Source organism: Coregonus clupeaformis, chromosome 20 (assembly GCF_020615455.1).
Source record: "Coregonus clupeaformis isolate EN_2021a chromosome 20, ASM2061545v1, whole genome shotgun sequence".
NCBI lineage: Eukaryota > Metazoa > Chordata > Actinopteri > Salmoniformes > Salmonidae > Coregonus > Coregonus clupeaformis.
Window position 1 is genome coordinate 25,466,358 of NC_059211.1, and position 19,359 is coordinate 25,485,716.

At 46.6% G+C, this 19,359-nt stretch overlaps 1 protein-coding gene across 1 annotated transcript in view; it reads right to left on the reverse strand.

Annotated features, from left to right (window-relative positions):
* The window catches only part of LOC121534059 (phosphatidylinositol 3-kinase regulatory subunit gamma), a 290,255-nt gene that overhangs the window by 108,276 nt on the left and 162,620 nt on the right, over positions 1-19,359 (reverse strand). Inside the window, exons 6-7 of the mRNA XM_041840491.2 lie at positions 11,775-11,976; positions 7,409-7,494 (exon numbers count right to left, since the gene is read on the reverse strand). Of these exons, the coding sequence (XP_041696425.2) occupies positions 7,409-7,494; positions 11,775-11,976 (288 nt within the window). The remainder of the gene's footprint in view (positions 1-7,408; positions 7,495-11,774; positions 11,977-19,359) is intronic.

Sequence of the window (19,359 nt, forward strand, 5' to 3'; positions counted from 1 at the left end):
TATCAGAAAAAGTAGAGACAGAAAGCCAAGCTGCCACTAACAGAGACACCTATCAATGACCTGCAATCCTGTCAGTATTAGTGTTATCTATCTACATAGTCCTGATCCTCTCTCACACACACACACACACACACAGACAGACAGAGCAGCTGTTGAATTACATCATGACACATGCTCTGATAAATAACACTAACTAATAGCTTGGTTGGGTGGGTTCATGACAGTCTCTGCTCTAACGCAGAACACCAGAGACCTGGTCTGAATGGACGGTCGGTGGACTTAAGTTCAGTATAAAGGTCTAAATGTACAGAGTAATAGTCATTACCAAATAAACTGGCTAAATGAAAGTTTCATAGTCACAGCCAAAAGTTTCAAAGTTGCACTATTCTCATGTAAACACATCCCACATTCATTTATGTGATGTTTTGTTTTTATTTCTTGTAAATCTTTTTTTTTTATTGCAAATGGGCCCCAGATTTTTATCATAGCCCATTTTCTAAGGGACATGGAAAGCATCACACTAGAATGGATAACATCATAAAGATTGGACTTGGTACTGACTGTAAACCCTGCTATAAACACAGAGGGAGTGGGAGAGAGGGAGAGAGGGAGGGAAGGATAGAGAAGAGAGGGAGGGGGAGATATGAAAACAGAGAGAGGATAATTTGAATAGGAGGTGTCTCTCTTACCCTCTCTCCCTCTCTCTTACCCTCTCTCTTGCCCTCTCTCTTAACCTCTCTCTTACCCTCCCTCTCTCCCTCTCTCTTACCCTCTCTCCCTCCCCCTCTCCCCCTCTCTCTCCCTCTCTCCCTCTCTTTTCCTATCTCTCTCCCTCTCTCTTACCCTCTCTCTTGCCCTCTCTCTTACCCTCTCTCTTACCCTCTCTCCCCCTCTCTCTCCCTCTCTCTCCTTCTCCCTCCCCCTCTCTCTCCCTCTCTCTCCCTCTCGCTTACCCTCTCTCTTTCCCTCTCTCTTACCCTCTCTCTCCCTTCCCCTCTCTCTCCCTCTCTCTTCCTCTCTCTCCCTCTCTCTCCCTCTCTCTTATCCTCTCTCTTACCCTCTCTCTCTCTCCCTCCCCCTCTCCCTCTCTCTTACTATTTTTATTTTCAGAGAAACACGCTCACAGCCACAATGAATCCATCAGTATCTGACAGGCCCAGTCATCCAAGAAGAAGTCAAACACAAGCCCACAATATCTATCTTTAAACGCAATGTTTTACCAACAAACTTTCCCTGCCTGGAACACATTAAGACCCAAATAAATGGCCTGGGGCCGCGAGGGGGGTGGTTAGGATGGTAGGGTGTGTGTGTGTTTGTGTGTGTGTGTGTGTGTGTGTGTGTGGGGGGGGTCTGTTCCATTCGCTAGGCTGTGGGTAGGGGTTGCGTGCCTTCGGCAGGGGAAAATAAGTCATAACACAGCAGAAAAAAGGATGTGTGTGAATGGGTGTGTTTTCTTAGTTTGTATTTTTTCTTGGTTGGTAACGCTATTATTGCCTGACAGATTGACTGGCTGAGCTGGGTTCCACCGAAAGCCTAAAACTCAAGTCCTGCTCCACCAAATACACAAATGTACACGCACACACACACGCGCGCACACACACACACACAAAAGCTTGAACACTCAGGTTAGGACCGTATCAGGTCGTATTTTAAGATTTTAACACTCCATTTGCAGTAGGCTTGGTTGGGCCTATTCAGGGGTTAACGGTGCACCTATGGGAGCTAGTCTAACCTTTGACCTGAGCTAATGTAGACTCTGGAGCTTGGAGGGGTGTTCGTTATGGGGCCAGTGGGGGAGAAAATTGTTCACACATGAACCTGACCTCTCTCTTTCTCCCCACAGCCGTGAAGCACTCTCCACAAACAAATACACACAGCTGACCTTGACGCTGTGTAGATATAGTTTCTTAATTTGACCAGTTTCTCACAGCAGGAAAATAATCCTGCAGCAACAGGAAATATTAATTATTATGTGGATTAATATACATACAAATTCTTTGTTAGAATAAATCAAGCCTTTTTAAACATTGAATAAACTACAATTTGCATTTCCTGCTTTACAGGACAAGATAAGACACCTGTACCTGCATAAAGACATACATTCAATCTGACACATGAGGGGTCTGCGACTGGACCAACAGGTGAACATAAAATATTAAAATGATCTGTCTTGAGTTGACAGATGTGACAGAACAGAGACAAAGATGATCACAGCTAATGATACTAGAGGTAGAATATACAGTGGGGAAAAAAAGTATTTAGTCAGCCACCAATTGTGCATGTTCTCCCAGTTAAAAAGATGAGAGAGGCCTGTAATTTTCATCATAGGTACACGTCAACTATGACAGACAAAATGAGAAAACATTTTTTTTTAGGATTTTTTATGAATTTATTTGCAAATTATGGTGGAAAATAAGTATTTGGTCAATAACAAAAGTTTCTCAATACTTTGTTATATACCCTTTGTTGGCAATGACACAGGTCAAACGTTTTCTGTAAGTCTTCACAAGGTTTTCACACACTGTTGCTGGTATTTTGGCCCATTCCTCCATGCAGATCTCCTCTAGAGCAGTGATGTTTTGGGGCTGTCGCTGGGCAACACGGACTTTCAACTCCCTCCAAAGATTTTCTATGGGGTTGAGATCTGGAGACTGGCTAGGCCACTCCAGGACCTTGAAATGCTTCTTACGAAGCCACTCGTTCGTTGCCCGGGCGGTGTGTTAGGGATCATTGTCATGCTGAAAGACCCAGCCACGTTTCATCTTCAATGCCCTTGCTGATGGAAGGAGGTTTTCACTCAAAATCTCACGATACATGGCCCCATTCATTCTTTCCTTTACACGGATCAGTCGTCCTGGTCCCTTTGCAGAAAAACAGCCCCAAAGCATGATGTTTCCACCCCCATGCTTCACAGTAGGTATGGTGTTCTTTGGATGCAACTCAGCATTCTTTGTCCTCCAAACACGACGAGTTGAGTTTTTACCAAAAAGTTATATTTTGGTTTCATCTGACCATATGACATTCTCCCAATCCTCTCCTGGATCATCCAAATGCACTCTAGCAAACTACAGACGGGCCTGGACATGTACTGGCTTAAGCAGGGGGACACGTCTGGCACTGCAGGATTTGAGTCCCTGGCGGCGTAGTGTGTTACTGATGGTAGGCTTTGTTACTTTGGTCCCAGCTCTCTGCAGGTCATTCACTAGGTCCCCCGTGTGGTTCTGGGATTTTGCTCACCGTTCTTGTGATCATTTTGACCCCACGGGGTGAGATCTTGCGTGGAGCCCCAGATCAAGGGAGATTATCAGTGGTCTTGTATGTCTTCCATTTCCTAATAATTGCTCCCACAGTTGATTTCTTCAAACCAAGCTGCTTACCTATTGCAGATTCAGTCTTCCCAGCCTGGTGCAGGTCTACAATTTTGTTTCTGGTGTCCTTTGACAGCTCTTTGGTCTTGGCCATAGTGGAGTTTGGAGTGTGACTGTTTGAGGTTGGGGACAGGTGTCTTTTATACTGATAACAAGTTCAAACAGGTGCCATTAATACAGGTAACGAGTGGAGGACAGAGAAGCCTCTTAAAGAAGAAGTTACAGGTCTGTGAGAGCCTGAAATCTTGCTTGTTTGTAGGTGACCAAATACTTATTTTCCACCATAATTTGCAAATAAATTCATTAAAAATCCTACAATGTGATTTTCTGGATTTTTTTTCTCAATTTGTCTGTCATAGTTGACGTGTACCTATGATGAAAATTACAGGCCTCTCTCATCTTTTTAAGTGGGAGAACTTGCACAATTGGTGGCTGACTAAATACTTTTTTCCCCCAGTGTAGAGATACGGTATGCTATACTGGACAGTCATTCAAGCAGTCGCAAAATGTCAACATGATCTTTAAGTGATTCCATCCATCCACTCAGAGAGCTTGTCTAGTGGGTTGTGTAAGACAGGTTATAAAATACGTTGCATGTCAGAGACATCACAAATAGACAGCAGTCTTTGTTGGTGTGATGTAACCCTGCCAACCCACACACTTAAAGCAGCACTGGAACACAATGTATGTCTGGAGGCCGAATACATTATATCGTTCCCCACTCCACTTACGTAATAATACCCAAAACCTTCACCTCCATTGTTATGTAATTGCTAGGCAATTATACCAAATTAAACTGTTAACAAGGCGCTGTAACTATAGTACTTACAGCATAAAAACACTGGTATAAGAGCTTCTGTAATGTAAAGGCCTACTGATACATCAGTGTAGAGCAGTAACAACCCCATACAGGTTTCCACTTTCATTGCTGCCCCCGCCCCTCCAATTATTTGACCCTAAATTCTGTCCCCCTAACCCCCTAACTCTCTAACCCCCTAACTCTCTAACCCCCTAACCCCCTAACTCTCTAACCCCCTAACTCCCTACCCTAACCCCCTAACTCTCTAACCCCCTAACCCCCTAACTCTCTAACCCCCTCACCCCCTAACTCTCTAACCCCCTAACTCCCTACCCTAACCCCCTAACTCTCTAACCCCCTAACTCTCTAACCCCTAACTCTCTAACCCCCTAACCCTCCTAACCCCCCCTACCTACCCCTAACTCCCCCTAACTCTCCCTAACCCCTAACTCCCTACCCTAACCCCCTAACTCTCTAACCCCCTAACCCCCTAACTCCCTACCCTAACCCCCTAACTCTACCTAACCCCCTAACCTCCCCTACCCTAACCCCCCCTAACTCTCTAACCCCCTAACTCCCTACCCTAACCCCACTCTAACCCCCCTAACCCCCTAACTCCCTACCCCTAACCCCCCCTAACTCTCTAACCCCCTAACTCTACCTAACCCCTAACTCTCTAACCCCCTCACCCCTAACTCCCTAACCCCCTAACTCCCTACCCTAACCCCCTAACTCTCTAACCCCCTAACTCTCTAACCCCTCACCCCCCAACTCTCTAACCCCTAACTCCCTACCCCAACCCCCTAACTCTCTAACCCCTAACTCCCCTACCCCTAACCCCCTAACTCTCTAACCCCCCTAACCCCCTAACTCTCTAACCCCCTCACCCCCTAACTCTCTAACCCCCTAACTCCCTACCCTAACCCCCCCTAACTCCCTACCCTAACCCCCTAACCCTCTAACCCCTCTAACTCTCTAACCCCCTCACCCCCTAACTCTCTAACCCCCTAACTCCCTACCCTAACCCCCTAACTCTCTAACCCCCTAACTCCCTACCCTAACCCCCTAACTCTCTAACCCCCTAACCCCCTAACTCCCTACCCTAACCACCTAACTCCCTAAACCTCTAACCCCATGTTTTGCTATAACCGCCCCCATCTCGCCCCCTGGCTCTGACCCTCAGGGTGGTGAAAGCTTACCCCATAAATCGCTCTCTGTTCCAAGCATGCTGAGTGTGATGATTGGCTCTGAGTTATGATGCCTTTGTGCTGACCCAGGCCAAGTCCAAGGGTTAATATAGGACCCACCATTCATGATTACAACCATAACGTTGGTCTGAAGGGAGGGGAGTAGAGATGGCCGTCTTAAAGTTACTTCAGCCAATAAGAAAACAGATTTACACACATACTAATAGAGCCAATCTGAGATATACTGTCATATTGTGTTGTTCCACCCCTGTCATCAACCACTACATTAACCATAACCCCATTCCCAACCCCAACCCCAACCCTAGCAATCATAACCTGGCCCGATATCCACTGACCCCATAACCTTAACCTTATCCCAAACACAAGCCCCCACACACCCCCGCCTGACCCCATAACCTTAACCTTAACCCCAACACAAGCCCCCACACACCCCCACCTGGCCCCATAACATTAACCCTAACCAACATCCCACTCCTCATAATCAACACACACCTGCTGTCTGACCCTTAACACCCTCATTCAGTCCCACACCCACCACCTTCCTGTCTGTCTGCCTGTCTGCCTGCCTATTTGTCTGCCTGTATGGCTAACAAAGACCCTTTCACACAAACGCACATGCACATGCACGCACGAAAGCGCACACACACACACTCACACAAACACACACACACACACACACACACACACACACACACACACACACACACACACACACACACACACACACACACACACACACACACACACACACACACACACACACACACACACACACACACACACACACACACACACACACACACTTATACAGAGGGTACAAGACAATCCTAACAACCTCTTTAGGTCTAATCCCCTTCTCTGATAGTGTTACACTGAGGTTGGCTAACTCTCCAGGCATTTTTCTTTGACATAAACACCGGCAAACCAGCCAGAGAAAAATGCACGGACCCCGTTACATTATTGCAGCTCTGGTGGCAAAGCAAACAAATGGAGGAAGACGTATGGTATTATCTCATGCTATACGGACAATTTGTAATAGTAGCTCAGGATATTTCATAAACCAAACTGCTCTTTTCCACTGGAGGTTGTGGTAAAGAGGGATTCCAAGTCGTTTTCCCACTGTGAGAAATACATAAGTTAAATAAACTACACGTCCCAGCTTTGGGCAGCTGCTCAATTATTTTCATTAAAACCATCAGATATAACAAACCCCTTGCTGGCAGTGGGCTGATTCTTACAGGAAGGATATAATACAGAGAGTCTGCTCTCTGCCAGAACCCTGCCGAGCCTTCTAGAACCAGCCTGTCCTTGGATAGAATAACCACTATTCCATTCTACAGACATCCTTTCACCACAGATAAAATGTGACCTCTCGCTGGGCCTGGGTCACTCTGTATGCATACGCAAACACGCTCCCACGCAAGCACACACACACACACACACATACACACGAGCGCACACGCACGCACGGAAGCAAGCACACACAAACAGAGCCTTCTTCCCATGACACACACACATCGTACTGATAGAAACACATCATACTGATAGACACACATCATACTGATAGACACACATCATACTGATAGACACACATCGTACTGATAGACACACATCGTACTGATAGACACACATCGTACTGATAGACACACATCGTACTGATAGACACACATCATACTGATAGACACACATCGTACTGATAGACACACATCATACTGATAGACACACATCATACTGATAGACACACATCATACTGATAGACACACATCGTACTGATAGACACACATCATACTGATAGACACACATCATACTGATAGACAGCAATACACTCCAAAAACGTCCCAACCTTTTCCTCAGGGTTGAAAACGGTGGTGACCACAAAGTGACTCGTCTATATTTAGTTCTGGATGACCTCATCCTTCTTCACCCCTCCTCTCCCTTCATCACCCCTCTTCTCCCCTCCCACACCCTTCTTCTCTCTTACTCACCCCTCCCTCACCCTTACTGCCGTTCGGTCCAAAGGGGGAGTGTCCTACCTGGGGCTGCCTGCATCTCCACCAGTCCCCCGGCTGCAATCAGGGCCTCCATGATCTTCACGTGGTGCTCTGGGTTTACGTCCGCACTGCAGGCAGATGGACAGGCAGGGAAAGAGGTCAGAGGTCAAATCAAGGGACAGAGAGGTCAAGAAGTCACTGATGTAAATATTGACATCAACATAATATCGTGTTGATGGGGAGTCAAGAGTTACAACGTCACTTGATTTGAACGAAAAATAGGGGATGGGTGAGAGAGAGAGAGAGAGAGAGAGAGAGAGAGAGAGAGAGAGCATGTAATTAATCTAATAACAATAAAAGCTATTTGTATGGTTGAACTGCAGTAGTTAATGGAACCAAATGGCTTCTTTGAAGGAACTAGACAAAGTTCTAGAACTAGTTTCTGGGTTATGAACCCCGGCAGAGGAGAGAGGGAAGAGAAGAAGGAAGAGACAAAAGGAAAAGTACAGGCTCAGGTCACACCACGGGACAGACAGTATAGGCTGATTTTTTTGGCAGGCAGACTCCTCTCTCTCTCTCGCTCTCTCTCTTACATACTCTCTCTCTCTCTCTCTCTCTCTCTCTCTCTCTCTGTCTCCTACACCCCCCCTCCCTCCCTCCCACCCTCTCTCCTCTATTGAATTTTGCCTGCTGCTGGGTCAGAGAAACTGTTGATTAACTTATGTACTTATTCCCTATAATTCAAGTCCTGTGATGGCTGTGTGACTGACCTCTCTCGGAGGAAGATGATGACTAAACAAAATGATTGTTTGAGGCATAATACATTTTCTGTGTCTTTTCTGTGTGTGTCTGTGTCGGTGTGTGTGTGTGTCTGTGCATGCGTGCGTGCATGTGTGACTTAGATAGAGGAAAGATAGATATCCCTACAGCAGGCCACAGCTCTTGGCCATGAAACACAAGTGCAGAGAAGAGATATTATGTTATGCTTACAACACTAAGCTCACTATTTACAGTATCCTGCAGATGATGAAATGAGTTCTTCATCTTCCTTCCACAGTTAATGTGATATCAACTACTATTGATCTTCATCTACTACTATATGATCTACTATATTATCTACTATGTGATCCACTATATGATCCACTATTATATGATATACTATATGATCTACTACTATATGATCCACTACTATATGATCTACTATATGATCTACTACTATATGATCTACTACTATATGATCTACTATATGATCTACTACTATATGATCTACTACTATATGATCTACTACTATATGATCTACTATATGATCTATTACTATATGATCTACGATATGATCTACTATATGATCTATTACTATATGATCTACTATATGATCTACTATATGATCTACTACTATATTATCTACTACTATATGATCTACTATATGATCTACTACTATATTATCTACTACTATATGATCTACTATATGATCTATTACTATATGATCTACTATATGATCTCTTACTATATGATATACTACTATATGATCTACTATATGATCTCTTACTATATGATCTACTACTATATGATCTACTACTATATGATCTACTATATGATCTCTTACTGTATGATCTACTACTATATGATCTACTACTATATGATCTCTTACTATATGATCTACTACTATATGATCTACTATATGATCTCTTACTATATGATCTACTATATGATATCTTACTATATGATCTACTACTATATGATCTACTATATGATATCTTACTATATGATCTACTACTATATGATCTACTATATGATATCTTACTATATGATCTACTACTATATGATCTACTACTATATGATCTACTATATGATCTCTTACTATATGATCTACTACTATATGATATAATATATGATCTACTATATGATCTCTTACTATATGATCTACTACTATATTCTCTATGAGCTGTGCTGTTTGGTTTTGGAAGTAATTGGCAGAGTTCTTTGCCTGGCATGGCGCTAAATGGTTAAGAAGGTTACCCTTCTCCCAGCCCTACCGTTTCTCTCTACAGTCTATACACTGAGCTTATGTCTGAGTCCCAAATGGGAGTACATAGTGCATTACTTTTGATCAGAGTCCTTTGGGCCCTGATAAAAAGTAGTGCACTACATAGGGATTAGGGTGCCATTTGGGTTACATCCTATGTTAGAAAGGTCAACAAACAGACTCAGGTTGGCCTCCCTCCATCTGTTTCTCTGATGGTTATGGCCGGAGGACTGGAACACCTTGGGTCAAGTTTTCATTAAAAAACTAATGGACCGACGGGCCAGAGAGAGCAAAGCATTCTGGGACAGCCCAGCACGCTAATTCCTTCTGGTGACGTCAGAGGCAAGCGACAGAGCGAGTGCAAGAGGCTACGCAAATATCACGAGTTCTGACTCATTGACTTTAATCTCTTATTCCAGATTTCTTTGTAAACAGAAGCCAGAAACTGACATTCCTGCATGATTCAGAGCAATTCGGAGCGCAATTCTCCCTGTGAGCTTTTGCAGTGTATGCAAAGCACAAACAGCATACTCAACTCATGTTAATGCTTTCCCACTGGGCAAAAACAGTTTGAATCAACGTTGTTTCCACGTCATTACAACCAAAAAAATATATGTGATGACGTTGAATCAACGTGGAAAACTGATTGGATTTGCAAAAAGTCATTTAGTCTTTTTTTTTTACCTAACTTTTCACCAAAATCCAATGACATGGTGAAATGTTTTGTTGATTTCACGTTAAATTCACGTTAGTTGACAACTCAACCAAATGTAAATCAAAACTAGACGTTGAACTGACGTCTGTGCCCAGTTGGTTGCTTGTCCATTTGAGCGTACAGTTTACAATGACAGGATGTTAACATTAGCACCAAGCTAAATATTACTGCAGGATTTTCCCTATAGTGAATGCAGCTCTATCAGTTAATGCCCAGAGTCCTAGTACTGCACAGGGAATCATAATCTTCTTCTGCTTCTAAAATAGACTTGAGAGTGTACATGAACAGGATAGGATAGGAACAGCGTGGACACTATCAATAACAACAGCAACATAATAACTTCAATGAAGCTGCTGGCTAGCAGGGTTTTATCTCTAAGATACAGGGTAACATGCCTTGTTTACATGTTCATTAGTTGACAGTCAGTATATATATCTGAGAATGTCAGTGTACACTACCGGTCAAAAGTTTTAGAACACCTACTCATTCAAGGGTTTTTCTTTATTTTATTTACAATTTTCTGCATTGTAGAATAATAGTGAAGACATCAAAACTATGAAATAACACATATGGAATCACGTAGTAACCAAAAATGTGTTAAACAAATCAAAATATATTTTATATTTGAGATTCTTCAAATAGCCACCCTTTGCCTTGATGACAGCTTTGCACACTCTTGGCATTCTCTCAACCAGCTTCATGAGGTAGTCATCTGGAATGCGTTTCAATTAACAGGTGTGCCTTGTTAAAAGTTAATTTGTGGAATTTCTTTCCTTCTTAATGCGTTCGAGCCAATCAATTGTGTTGTGACAAGGTAGGGGTGGTATATTATATTTGAGATCATTTGTTTTTCAACAGGACAATGACCCAAAACACACCTCCAGGCTGTGTAAGTGCTATTTGACCAAGAAGGAGAGTGATGATGGAGTGCTGCATCAGATGACCTGGCCTCCACAATCACCCGACAACCCAATTGAGATGGTTTGGGATGAGTTGGACCGCAGAGTGAAGGAAAAGCAGCCAACAAGTGCTCAGCATATGTGGGAACTCCTTCAAGACGGTTGGAAAAGCATTCCTCATGAAGTTGGTTGAGAGAATGCCAAGAGTGTGCAAAGCTGTCATCAAGGTAAAGGGTGGCTACTTTGAAGAATCTCAAATATAAAATATATTTTGATTTGTTTAACACTTTTTGGGTTAATACATGATTCCATATGTGTTATTTCATAGTTCTGATGTCTTCACTATTATTCTACAATGTAGAAAATAGTAAAAATTAAGAAAAACCCTTGAGTGAGTAGGTGTGTCCAAACTTTTGACTGGTACTGTATATCTGAGAATCTAGCATGCATAAGACCCATGCTCGCTATGTTTCCTATAACAGTAGACTCTTAGAAAACAGTGTTCCAAAAGGGTTCTTTGGCTGTCCCCATTGAAGAACCCTTTTTGGTTCCAGGTAGAACCGTTTTGGGTTCCATGTAGAACCCCCTTTAATGTAGAACCCTTTGTGGAAAGGGTTCTACATGGAACCCAAAATCGATCTACCTGGAACCAAAAATGATTTTTCAAAGGGTTCTCCTATGGGGACAGCCATTTTAGGTTCTAGATAGCACCTTTTTTCTAAGAGTGTAGCCAGCACCACACCACTTCATCAATGCACCAATCAGTCTTACCAGAAGTGGGAATGTTTGAAGATGGCCTCACTGAAGGTCTGGCCTAGAATCCTGGGGCTGGCCTGGTTCTGAGCCCCACTCTGGGCCACCCTGACCAGGTGTCTGGTGAGGTGCACCAGGAGCTGGTGGTTGGCCTGGGGGACGCTGGGGGACTCTAGGATCCTCTTCAGCTTCTCGCCACACTCCTCCACGCTCTGAGTCTCTGGAGTAGGAAGACAGAGAGAGGGGATATGAGTACAAGTCTGTATTGTATTTGTGTGTGTGTGCGTGTGCGTGTGTTCTGGGACAGAGAGCCAGGCACTAGTAACAGAACACACATACAGTGCCTTCAGAAAGTATTCATACCTCTTGACTTACTCCACATTGTGTTGTGTTTCAGCCTGAATTCAAAATGGATTAAATATATTTTTTCTCTCACCCATCTACACACAATACCCCATAATGACAAAGTGAAAACATGTTTTTAGACATTTGCATGTATTGAAAATGAAATACAGAAATCTTTAAATAAGTATCACCTCAGTGATTCTAGAATAACACATTTTACATTTACATTTTAGTCATTTAGCAGACGCTCTTTTCCAGAGCGACTTACAGTTTTAGTGAGTGCATACATTTTTCATACTGGCCCCCTGTGGGAATCGAACCCACAACCCTGGCGTTGCAAGCGCCATGCTCTACCAACTGAGCTTGTCACGAGTTGCTAAGCCAGAACCCAGAAGCAGACCAGGACAAGGTAAGTTGAAACGAAGGTGAGTGTTTATTACAAATTCAAGAGTGATGCTGAATAATCCAGGGAACAGAGCGGGCGGCGTTGATTAGTTGTTGGGGGTGCAGTGGTTGATCCCATCCTGGGTCGGCAGCCGCCGACCACCAGGCAGAGGTTGGATGAAGGTTCCGGACGGGTGACTGCAGATGGAACAAAACGGAGGTAAGTAAGCAACAAACCAACAAGGTGCAAAAACAACAAAACTAACGCTAGGCTCTAAGACTGATACTCTGGTAAACCTACTGTTCATGGCTACCGATCCGGCAGGGAATGGATGTTAGGCCAGAGCCTAAGAAGGGTGATGATCAGGACCAGGTGTGCAGATTGCTGATGGGATGCAGGTGCGGAAATCAAGAGAGCTCCCCGGAGCGTTCCCGAACCCTCGGGAAACTGGAGATCACGAACAGAAAAACTAGTCACCAGACAGGACCCGACTCAGACTGCCGGGATCGTTACAGTACCCCCTCCGACGAACGCCACCGGGCGGACTCCCGGAGCGCCAGGATGGAGGCGGTAGAAGTCACTGATGAGGTCAGCATCTAGGACCTGTCGCCGCGGAATCCAACTCCTCTCTTCAGGACCATACCCCTCCCAGTCCACGAGATACTGAAACCCCGGCCCCGCCGTCTGGAATCCATGATGCGACGCACCGTGTAGGCAGGACCACCTCCGATCATCCGAGGAGGAGGAGGAGGAGGCGGAGGAGGCAACAGAGGACTGAGGAAAACAGGCTTGAGGCAGGAGACATGAAAGGTGGGATGGACTCTGAGCGTCCTCGGGAGTTTGAGTCGAACTGCCACCGGATTGATCACCTTCTCCACCACAAACGGACCAATGAACTTCGGTAACAACTTCCTAGACTCAGTCCGTAACGGAAGATCCCGTGTAGCCAACCAGACCCTATCTCCGATGGAATAGGTGGGAGCGGGGATCCGGCGACGATTCGCCTGGAGCTGATACCGGTCCGAAACTCTAAGGAGTGCCTTTCTGGCCCGATGCCAGGTCCGGTGGCAGCACGAATATGGGCCTGAACAGAAGGCACTGAGAGCTCCTTCTCCTGAGAAGGGAACAGGGGAGGTTGGTAGCCATACAGGCACTGGAAGGGAGACATCCCAGTGGCAGATGTAGGGAGAGTATTGTGGGCATACTCAACCCAAGGCAACTGAGAGACCCAGGAGGTGGGGTTGGAAGAGACCAGGCAGCGTAGCGTGGATTCCATCTTCTGGTTGGCTCTCTCCGCCTGACCATTGGATTGGGGGTGAAAACCAGATGTGAGACTGACTGTAGCTCCAATGGCCAAACAGAAGGACTTCCAGACAGCAGAGGTAAACTGAGGGCCACGGTCGGAAACGATATCACTGGGCAAACCGTGGACCCTGAAAACCTCCCCTAACCAGGATCTCGGACGTCTCCGAGGCAGAGGGAAGCTTGGCAATTGGCACAAAGTGGGCGAACTTGCTGAATCTGTCCACGATAGTCAGAACGACCGTGTTCCCCTCAGAAGCGGGCAACCCAGTGACGAAGTCCAGGGCCAGATGCGACCATGGTCGCCGGGGAATAGGAAGGGGGTGAAGTAGTCCAGAGCTGGGCCGATTGGTACTCTTATTCTGCGCACACACTGGACAGGCAGCAACAAAACCCCGAGTATCCTCGGCCATGGCAGGCCACCAAAAAGCGTCTGCGAAGAAACGCCATTGTCCGAGCCACGCCAGGGTGACAAGCCATCTTGCTGGCGTGGGACCATTTGAGGACAGCAGGGCGAACCGACTCAGGCACAAACAACCGACCGGATGGACCGTTACGGGACCGGGCTGAGTCCGAAGGGCCGCCAGCACCTCCTCCTCAATCTTCCACATAACTGCTCCCACGACGCAGTTCCGGGGAGAATTGTCTCGGTCTTGGACCCACTCTCCTCCGTCTTGGAGAACATCCGGGACAAGGCGTCCGCCTTGCCGTTCTTAGATCCAGGTCGGAGCGTCAGGGAAAACTTGAATCGTCCGAAAAACAACGCCCACCTGGCCTGACGGGAGTTGAGAGCGTTTAGCGATTGCACGTAAGCAAGATTCTTGTGGTCAGTCCAGACAATAAGCGGTTGCTCCGCCCTCCAACCAGTGGCGCCACTCCTCCAAGGCAAGTTTCACCGCGAGAAGCTCCCGGTTACCCACATCGTAATTCCTCTCCGCAGGCGAAAGGCGACGAGAGTAGTAGGCGCAGGGATGGAGTTTACTGTCCGTGGAGCATCGCTGCGACAGGATGGCGCCAACTCCCCACATCAGACGCGTCCACTTCAGCGGCGAACTGACGGGCCGTGTCCGGTTGAGAGAGAATCGGGTGCGTTGGTGAATCGCCTCTTCAAATCCAGAAACGCTTCGATCCGCCTCGGATTCCACTTGAAGGTCCTGATACTGGAAGTCAAGGCAGTTAACGGAGGCGGCCACACGGCTGTAATCCCGGATGAATCTGCGGTAGAAATTCGCAAACCCCAAAAATCTCTGGAGCTGCAATCTCGTACCGGGCTGGGCCCATTCCAGAACCGCTCTAACCTTCTCCTGGTCCATCCTAATCTCTCCCCTGGAGATGATGTACCCGAGAAAGGGGATGTCGTGTGGGCGTGAAACTCGCACTTCTCGGCCTTCACGAACAGGCGATTCTCCAACAATCGCTGCAGAACCTGCCGGACATGCTGGACGTGGTCGGAAGGTTCCTTCGAGAAGATCAGAATGTCATCCAGGTAAACAAACACAAAGAGACCGATCATATCTCTCAGGACGTCGTTCACCATACTCTGGAATACCGCTGGAGCATTGGTCAGTCCAAACGGCATCACCTGATACTCGAAGTGACCCATCGGTGTATTGAAACCCGTCAACCACTCGTCCCCTCTCTGATCCGGACCATGTGATACGCATTGCGTAGGTCTAGCTTGGTGAACACCGTAGCACCCTGTAAGGAGTCGAAGGCAGAACTCATCAAGGGGCAGGGGATACTTGTTCTTGACCGTGATGTCATTCAACCCCCGATAATCAATACACGGTCGAAGAGAGCCATCCTTCTTACCCACAAAGAAGAATCCTGCCCCCAGGAGTGATGACGAGGGACGAACGAGACCAGCAGCTAGGGACTCCTTGATGTAGGTCTCCAAAGCCTCACGTTCAGGTCGGGAGATACTGTATAACCTTCCCTTGGGGTAGACAGCTCCAGGGAACAGGTTGATGGCACAATCATATGGTCGGTGGGGAGGGGAGTGACAGAGCCTTCTGCTTACTGAACACTTCCCCAAATCGTGATATGTCTCGGGAACCAGGGACAAATCTGGGGGGTTTAGCCTCAATCACCTGACTGGGAACCGAATGGGGGCAGGCAGTCTTGAGACAGTTAGCATGACAATCAAGGCTCCAACTCGTTACCTTGCCCGTCACCCAATCGAACGTGGGATTGTGTTCCTTCAGCCAGGGGGTATCCAAGGACCAGAGGAACATGGGAAGACGGCAGAATGAAGAATGAAATCATCTCAGAATGATTCCCCGACAACCGCATCTTAACCGGTTCAGTCCTCATCGTGATACGTGCCAGACTACTGCCGTTCAGAGTGGTAGCTTCAATGGCTTCCGGCAATTGCTCCTTGGAAAGCCCCAGCTGTTCCACCAACTCGGCATCTAGAAAGCTTCCATCGGCACCTGAATCGATAAAGCGTTAATCGCTAAGCTCTGATTCCTGTTCATAAGGGTAGCCGGGAAACGGGGTCTGACAGAGGTATTGAGAGGTCGAAACTGGCTCGCTAAAAGTCCTCCCAACTTTAGCGAGCCGCGCAGTTTGACGACCCGACTGGAACCTGAGAAGCTGATCGGTTGGACGGAACCCATTGCTTCTCCCTCCTTCGCTCTCGGACTCGATTATCCACCCGAATAGACAAGGCTACCAAGCTGTCCAGGTCACTAGGCTCCGGATAGGAGATCAACTCATCCTTGAGCTGCTCCGACAGACCCTGGTAAAAGGCCGCTTGCAGAGCCTCCTCATTCCACCCACTCTCCACAGCCAACGTCTTGAACTCGATCACGAAGTCGGCCACGCTACGAGTTCCTTGGCGAAGCGAAAACAGGCGCCTAGCTGCGTCCCTCCCTCGGACGGAATGGTCGAAGAGCTTCCTCATCTCGGCCGTGAACCCCTGGTATGAAGCCATGCAGGGATCCTGTCGTTCCCAAACGGCTGAAGCCCACTCCAGCGCTCGACCACGCAGCAACTCAATCACAAAGGCTATCCCTAGCCTTGTCTGTGGCATAAGAGTAGGGCTGTAGATCGAACACTAATCCACACTGCATAAGGAAGGAACGGCATCTTCCCAGCTCCCCCTCATATTTATCCGGCGTCGGAACCTTGGGCTCACGGAAGGACACAGCTTCAGAAGCGGCAGGCGAGATGGGTGAAACCGGTAGTGGATCCTCCACCGGACACTTGCGTTGGTTCTGGACCTCCGTCAGACCGGTAGAAAGGTTCCGAACTGACAACGCGATCTCCTGTAGTACCGTGCTATGATGGCCCAACATCTTCTCCTGCTGGGTAATGGCATGGCGAACAGAGTCCAGGTCCGCTGGGTTCATTACTGGCCGGATCGTTCTGTCACGAGTTGCTAAGCCAGAACCCAGAAGCAGACCAGGACAAGGTAAGTTGAAACGAAGGTGAGTGTTTATTACAAATTCAAGAGTGATGCTGAATAATCCAGGGAACAGAGCGGGCGGCGTTGATTAGTTGTTGGGGGTGCAGTGGTTGATCCCATCCTGGGTCGGCAGCCGCCGACCACCAGGCAGAGGTTGGATGAAGGTTCCGGACGGGTGACTGCAGATGGAACAAAAACGGAGGTAAGTAAGCAACAAACCAACAAGGTGCAAAAACAACAAAACTAACGCTAGGCTCTAAGACTGATACTCTGGTAAACCTACTGTTCATGGCTAACGATCCGGCAGGGAATGGATGTTAGGCCAGAGCCTAAGAAGGGTGATGATCAGGACCAGGTGTGCAGATTGCTGATGGGATGCAGGTGCGGAAATCAAGAGAGCTCCCCGGAGCGTTCCCGAACCCTCGGGAAACTGGAGATCACGAACAGAAAAACTAGTCACCAGACAGGACCCGACTCAGACTGCCGGGATCGTTACAGAGCTACAGGAAATAAAGTTAATTTCTTAGCCACATTTTTTGCAGTTTTACTTTAGTGCCTTATTGCAAACAGGATGCATGTTTTGGAATATTTGTATTATTTTCACTCTGTCATTTAGGTTAGTATTGTGGAGTAACTACAATGTTGTTGATCCATCCTCAGTTTTCTCTTATCATGGCCATTAAATTCTGTAACTGTTTTAAAGTCACCATTGGCCTCATAGTGAAAATTCCTTCCTTTCTGGCAACTGAGTTAGGATGGACTCCTGTATCTTTGTAGTGACTGGGTGTATTGATACACCATCCAAAGTGAAATTAATAACTTCACCACGCTCAAAGGGATATTCAATGTCTGCTTTATTTTTTTTACCCATCTACCAATAGGTGCCCTTCTTTGTGAGGCATTAGAAAACCTCCCTGGTCTTTGTTATTGAATCTATGTTTGAAATTCACTGCTCGACTGAGGGATCTTACATACGGTGCATTCGGAAAGTATTCAGACTCCTTCCCTTTTTCCACATTTGGTTACAATACAGCCTTACTCTAAAATTGATTACATTTTTTAAAAATCCTCATCAAGCTACACACAATACCCCATAATGACAAAGCGAAAACAGGTTCTTAGACATTTTTGCAACAAAAAAAACTGAAATACCTTATTTACATAAGTATTCAGACACTTTGCTATGAGACTCGAAATTGAGCTCAGGTGCATCCTGTTTCCATTGACCATCCTTGAGATTTTTCTACAACGTGAATGGAGTCCACCTGTGGTAAATTCAATTGATTGGACATGATTTGGAAAGGCACACACCTGTCTATTTAAGGTCCCACAGTTGACAGTGCATGTCAGAGCAAAAACCAAGCCATGTCGAAGGAATTGTCCGTAGAGCTCCGAGACAGGATTGTGTCGAGGCACAGATCTGGGGAAGGGTACCAAAAAATGTCTGCAGCATTGAAGGTTCCTAAGAACACAGTGGCCTCCATCATTCTTAAATGGAAGAAGTTTGGAACCACCAAGACACTTCCTAGAGCTGGCCGCCCGGCCAAACTGAACAATCGGGGGAGAAGGGCCTTGGTCAGGGAGGTGACCAAGAACCCGATGGTCACTCTGACAAAGCTCCAGAGTTCCTCTGTGTAGATGGGAGAACCTTCCAGAAGGACAACCATCGCTACAGCACTCCACCAATCAGGCATTTATGGTAGAGTGGCCAGACGGAAGCCACTCCTCAGTAAAAGGCACGCCAGCCCGCTTGGAGTTTGCCAAAGGGCACCTAAAGGACTCTCAGACCATGAGAAACAAGATTCTCTGGTCTAATGAAACCAAGATTGAACTATTTGGCCTGAATGCCAAGCGTCACGTCTGGAGGAAACCTGGCACCATCCCTACGGTGAAGCATTGTGGTGGCAGCATCATTCTGTGGGGATGTTTTTCAGCGGCAGGGACTGGGAGACTAGTCAGAATCAAGGGAAAGATGAAAGAGATCCTTGATGAAAACCTGCTCCAGAGCGCTCAGGACCTCAGACTGGGGCAAAGGTTCACCTTCCAACAGGACAACGACCCTAAGCACACAGCCAAGACAACGCAGGAGTGGCTTCGGGACAAGTCTCTGAATGTCCTTGAGTGGCCCAGCCAGAGCCCGGACTTGATCTCGATCTAACATC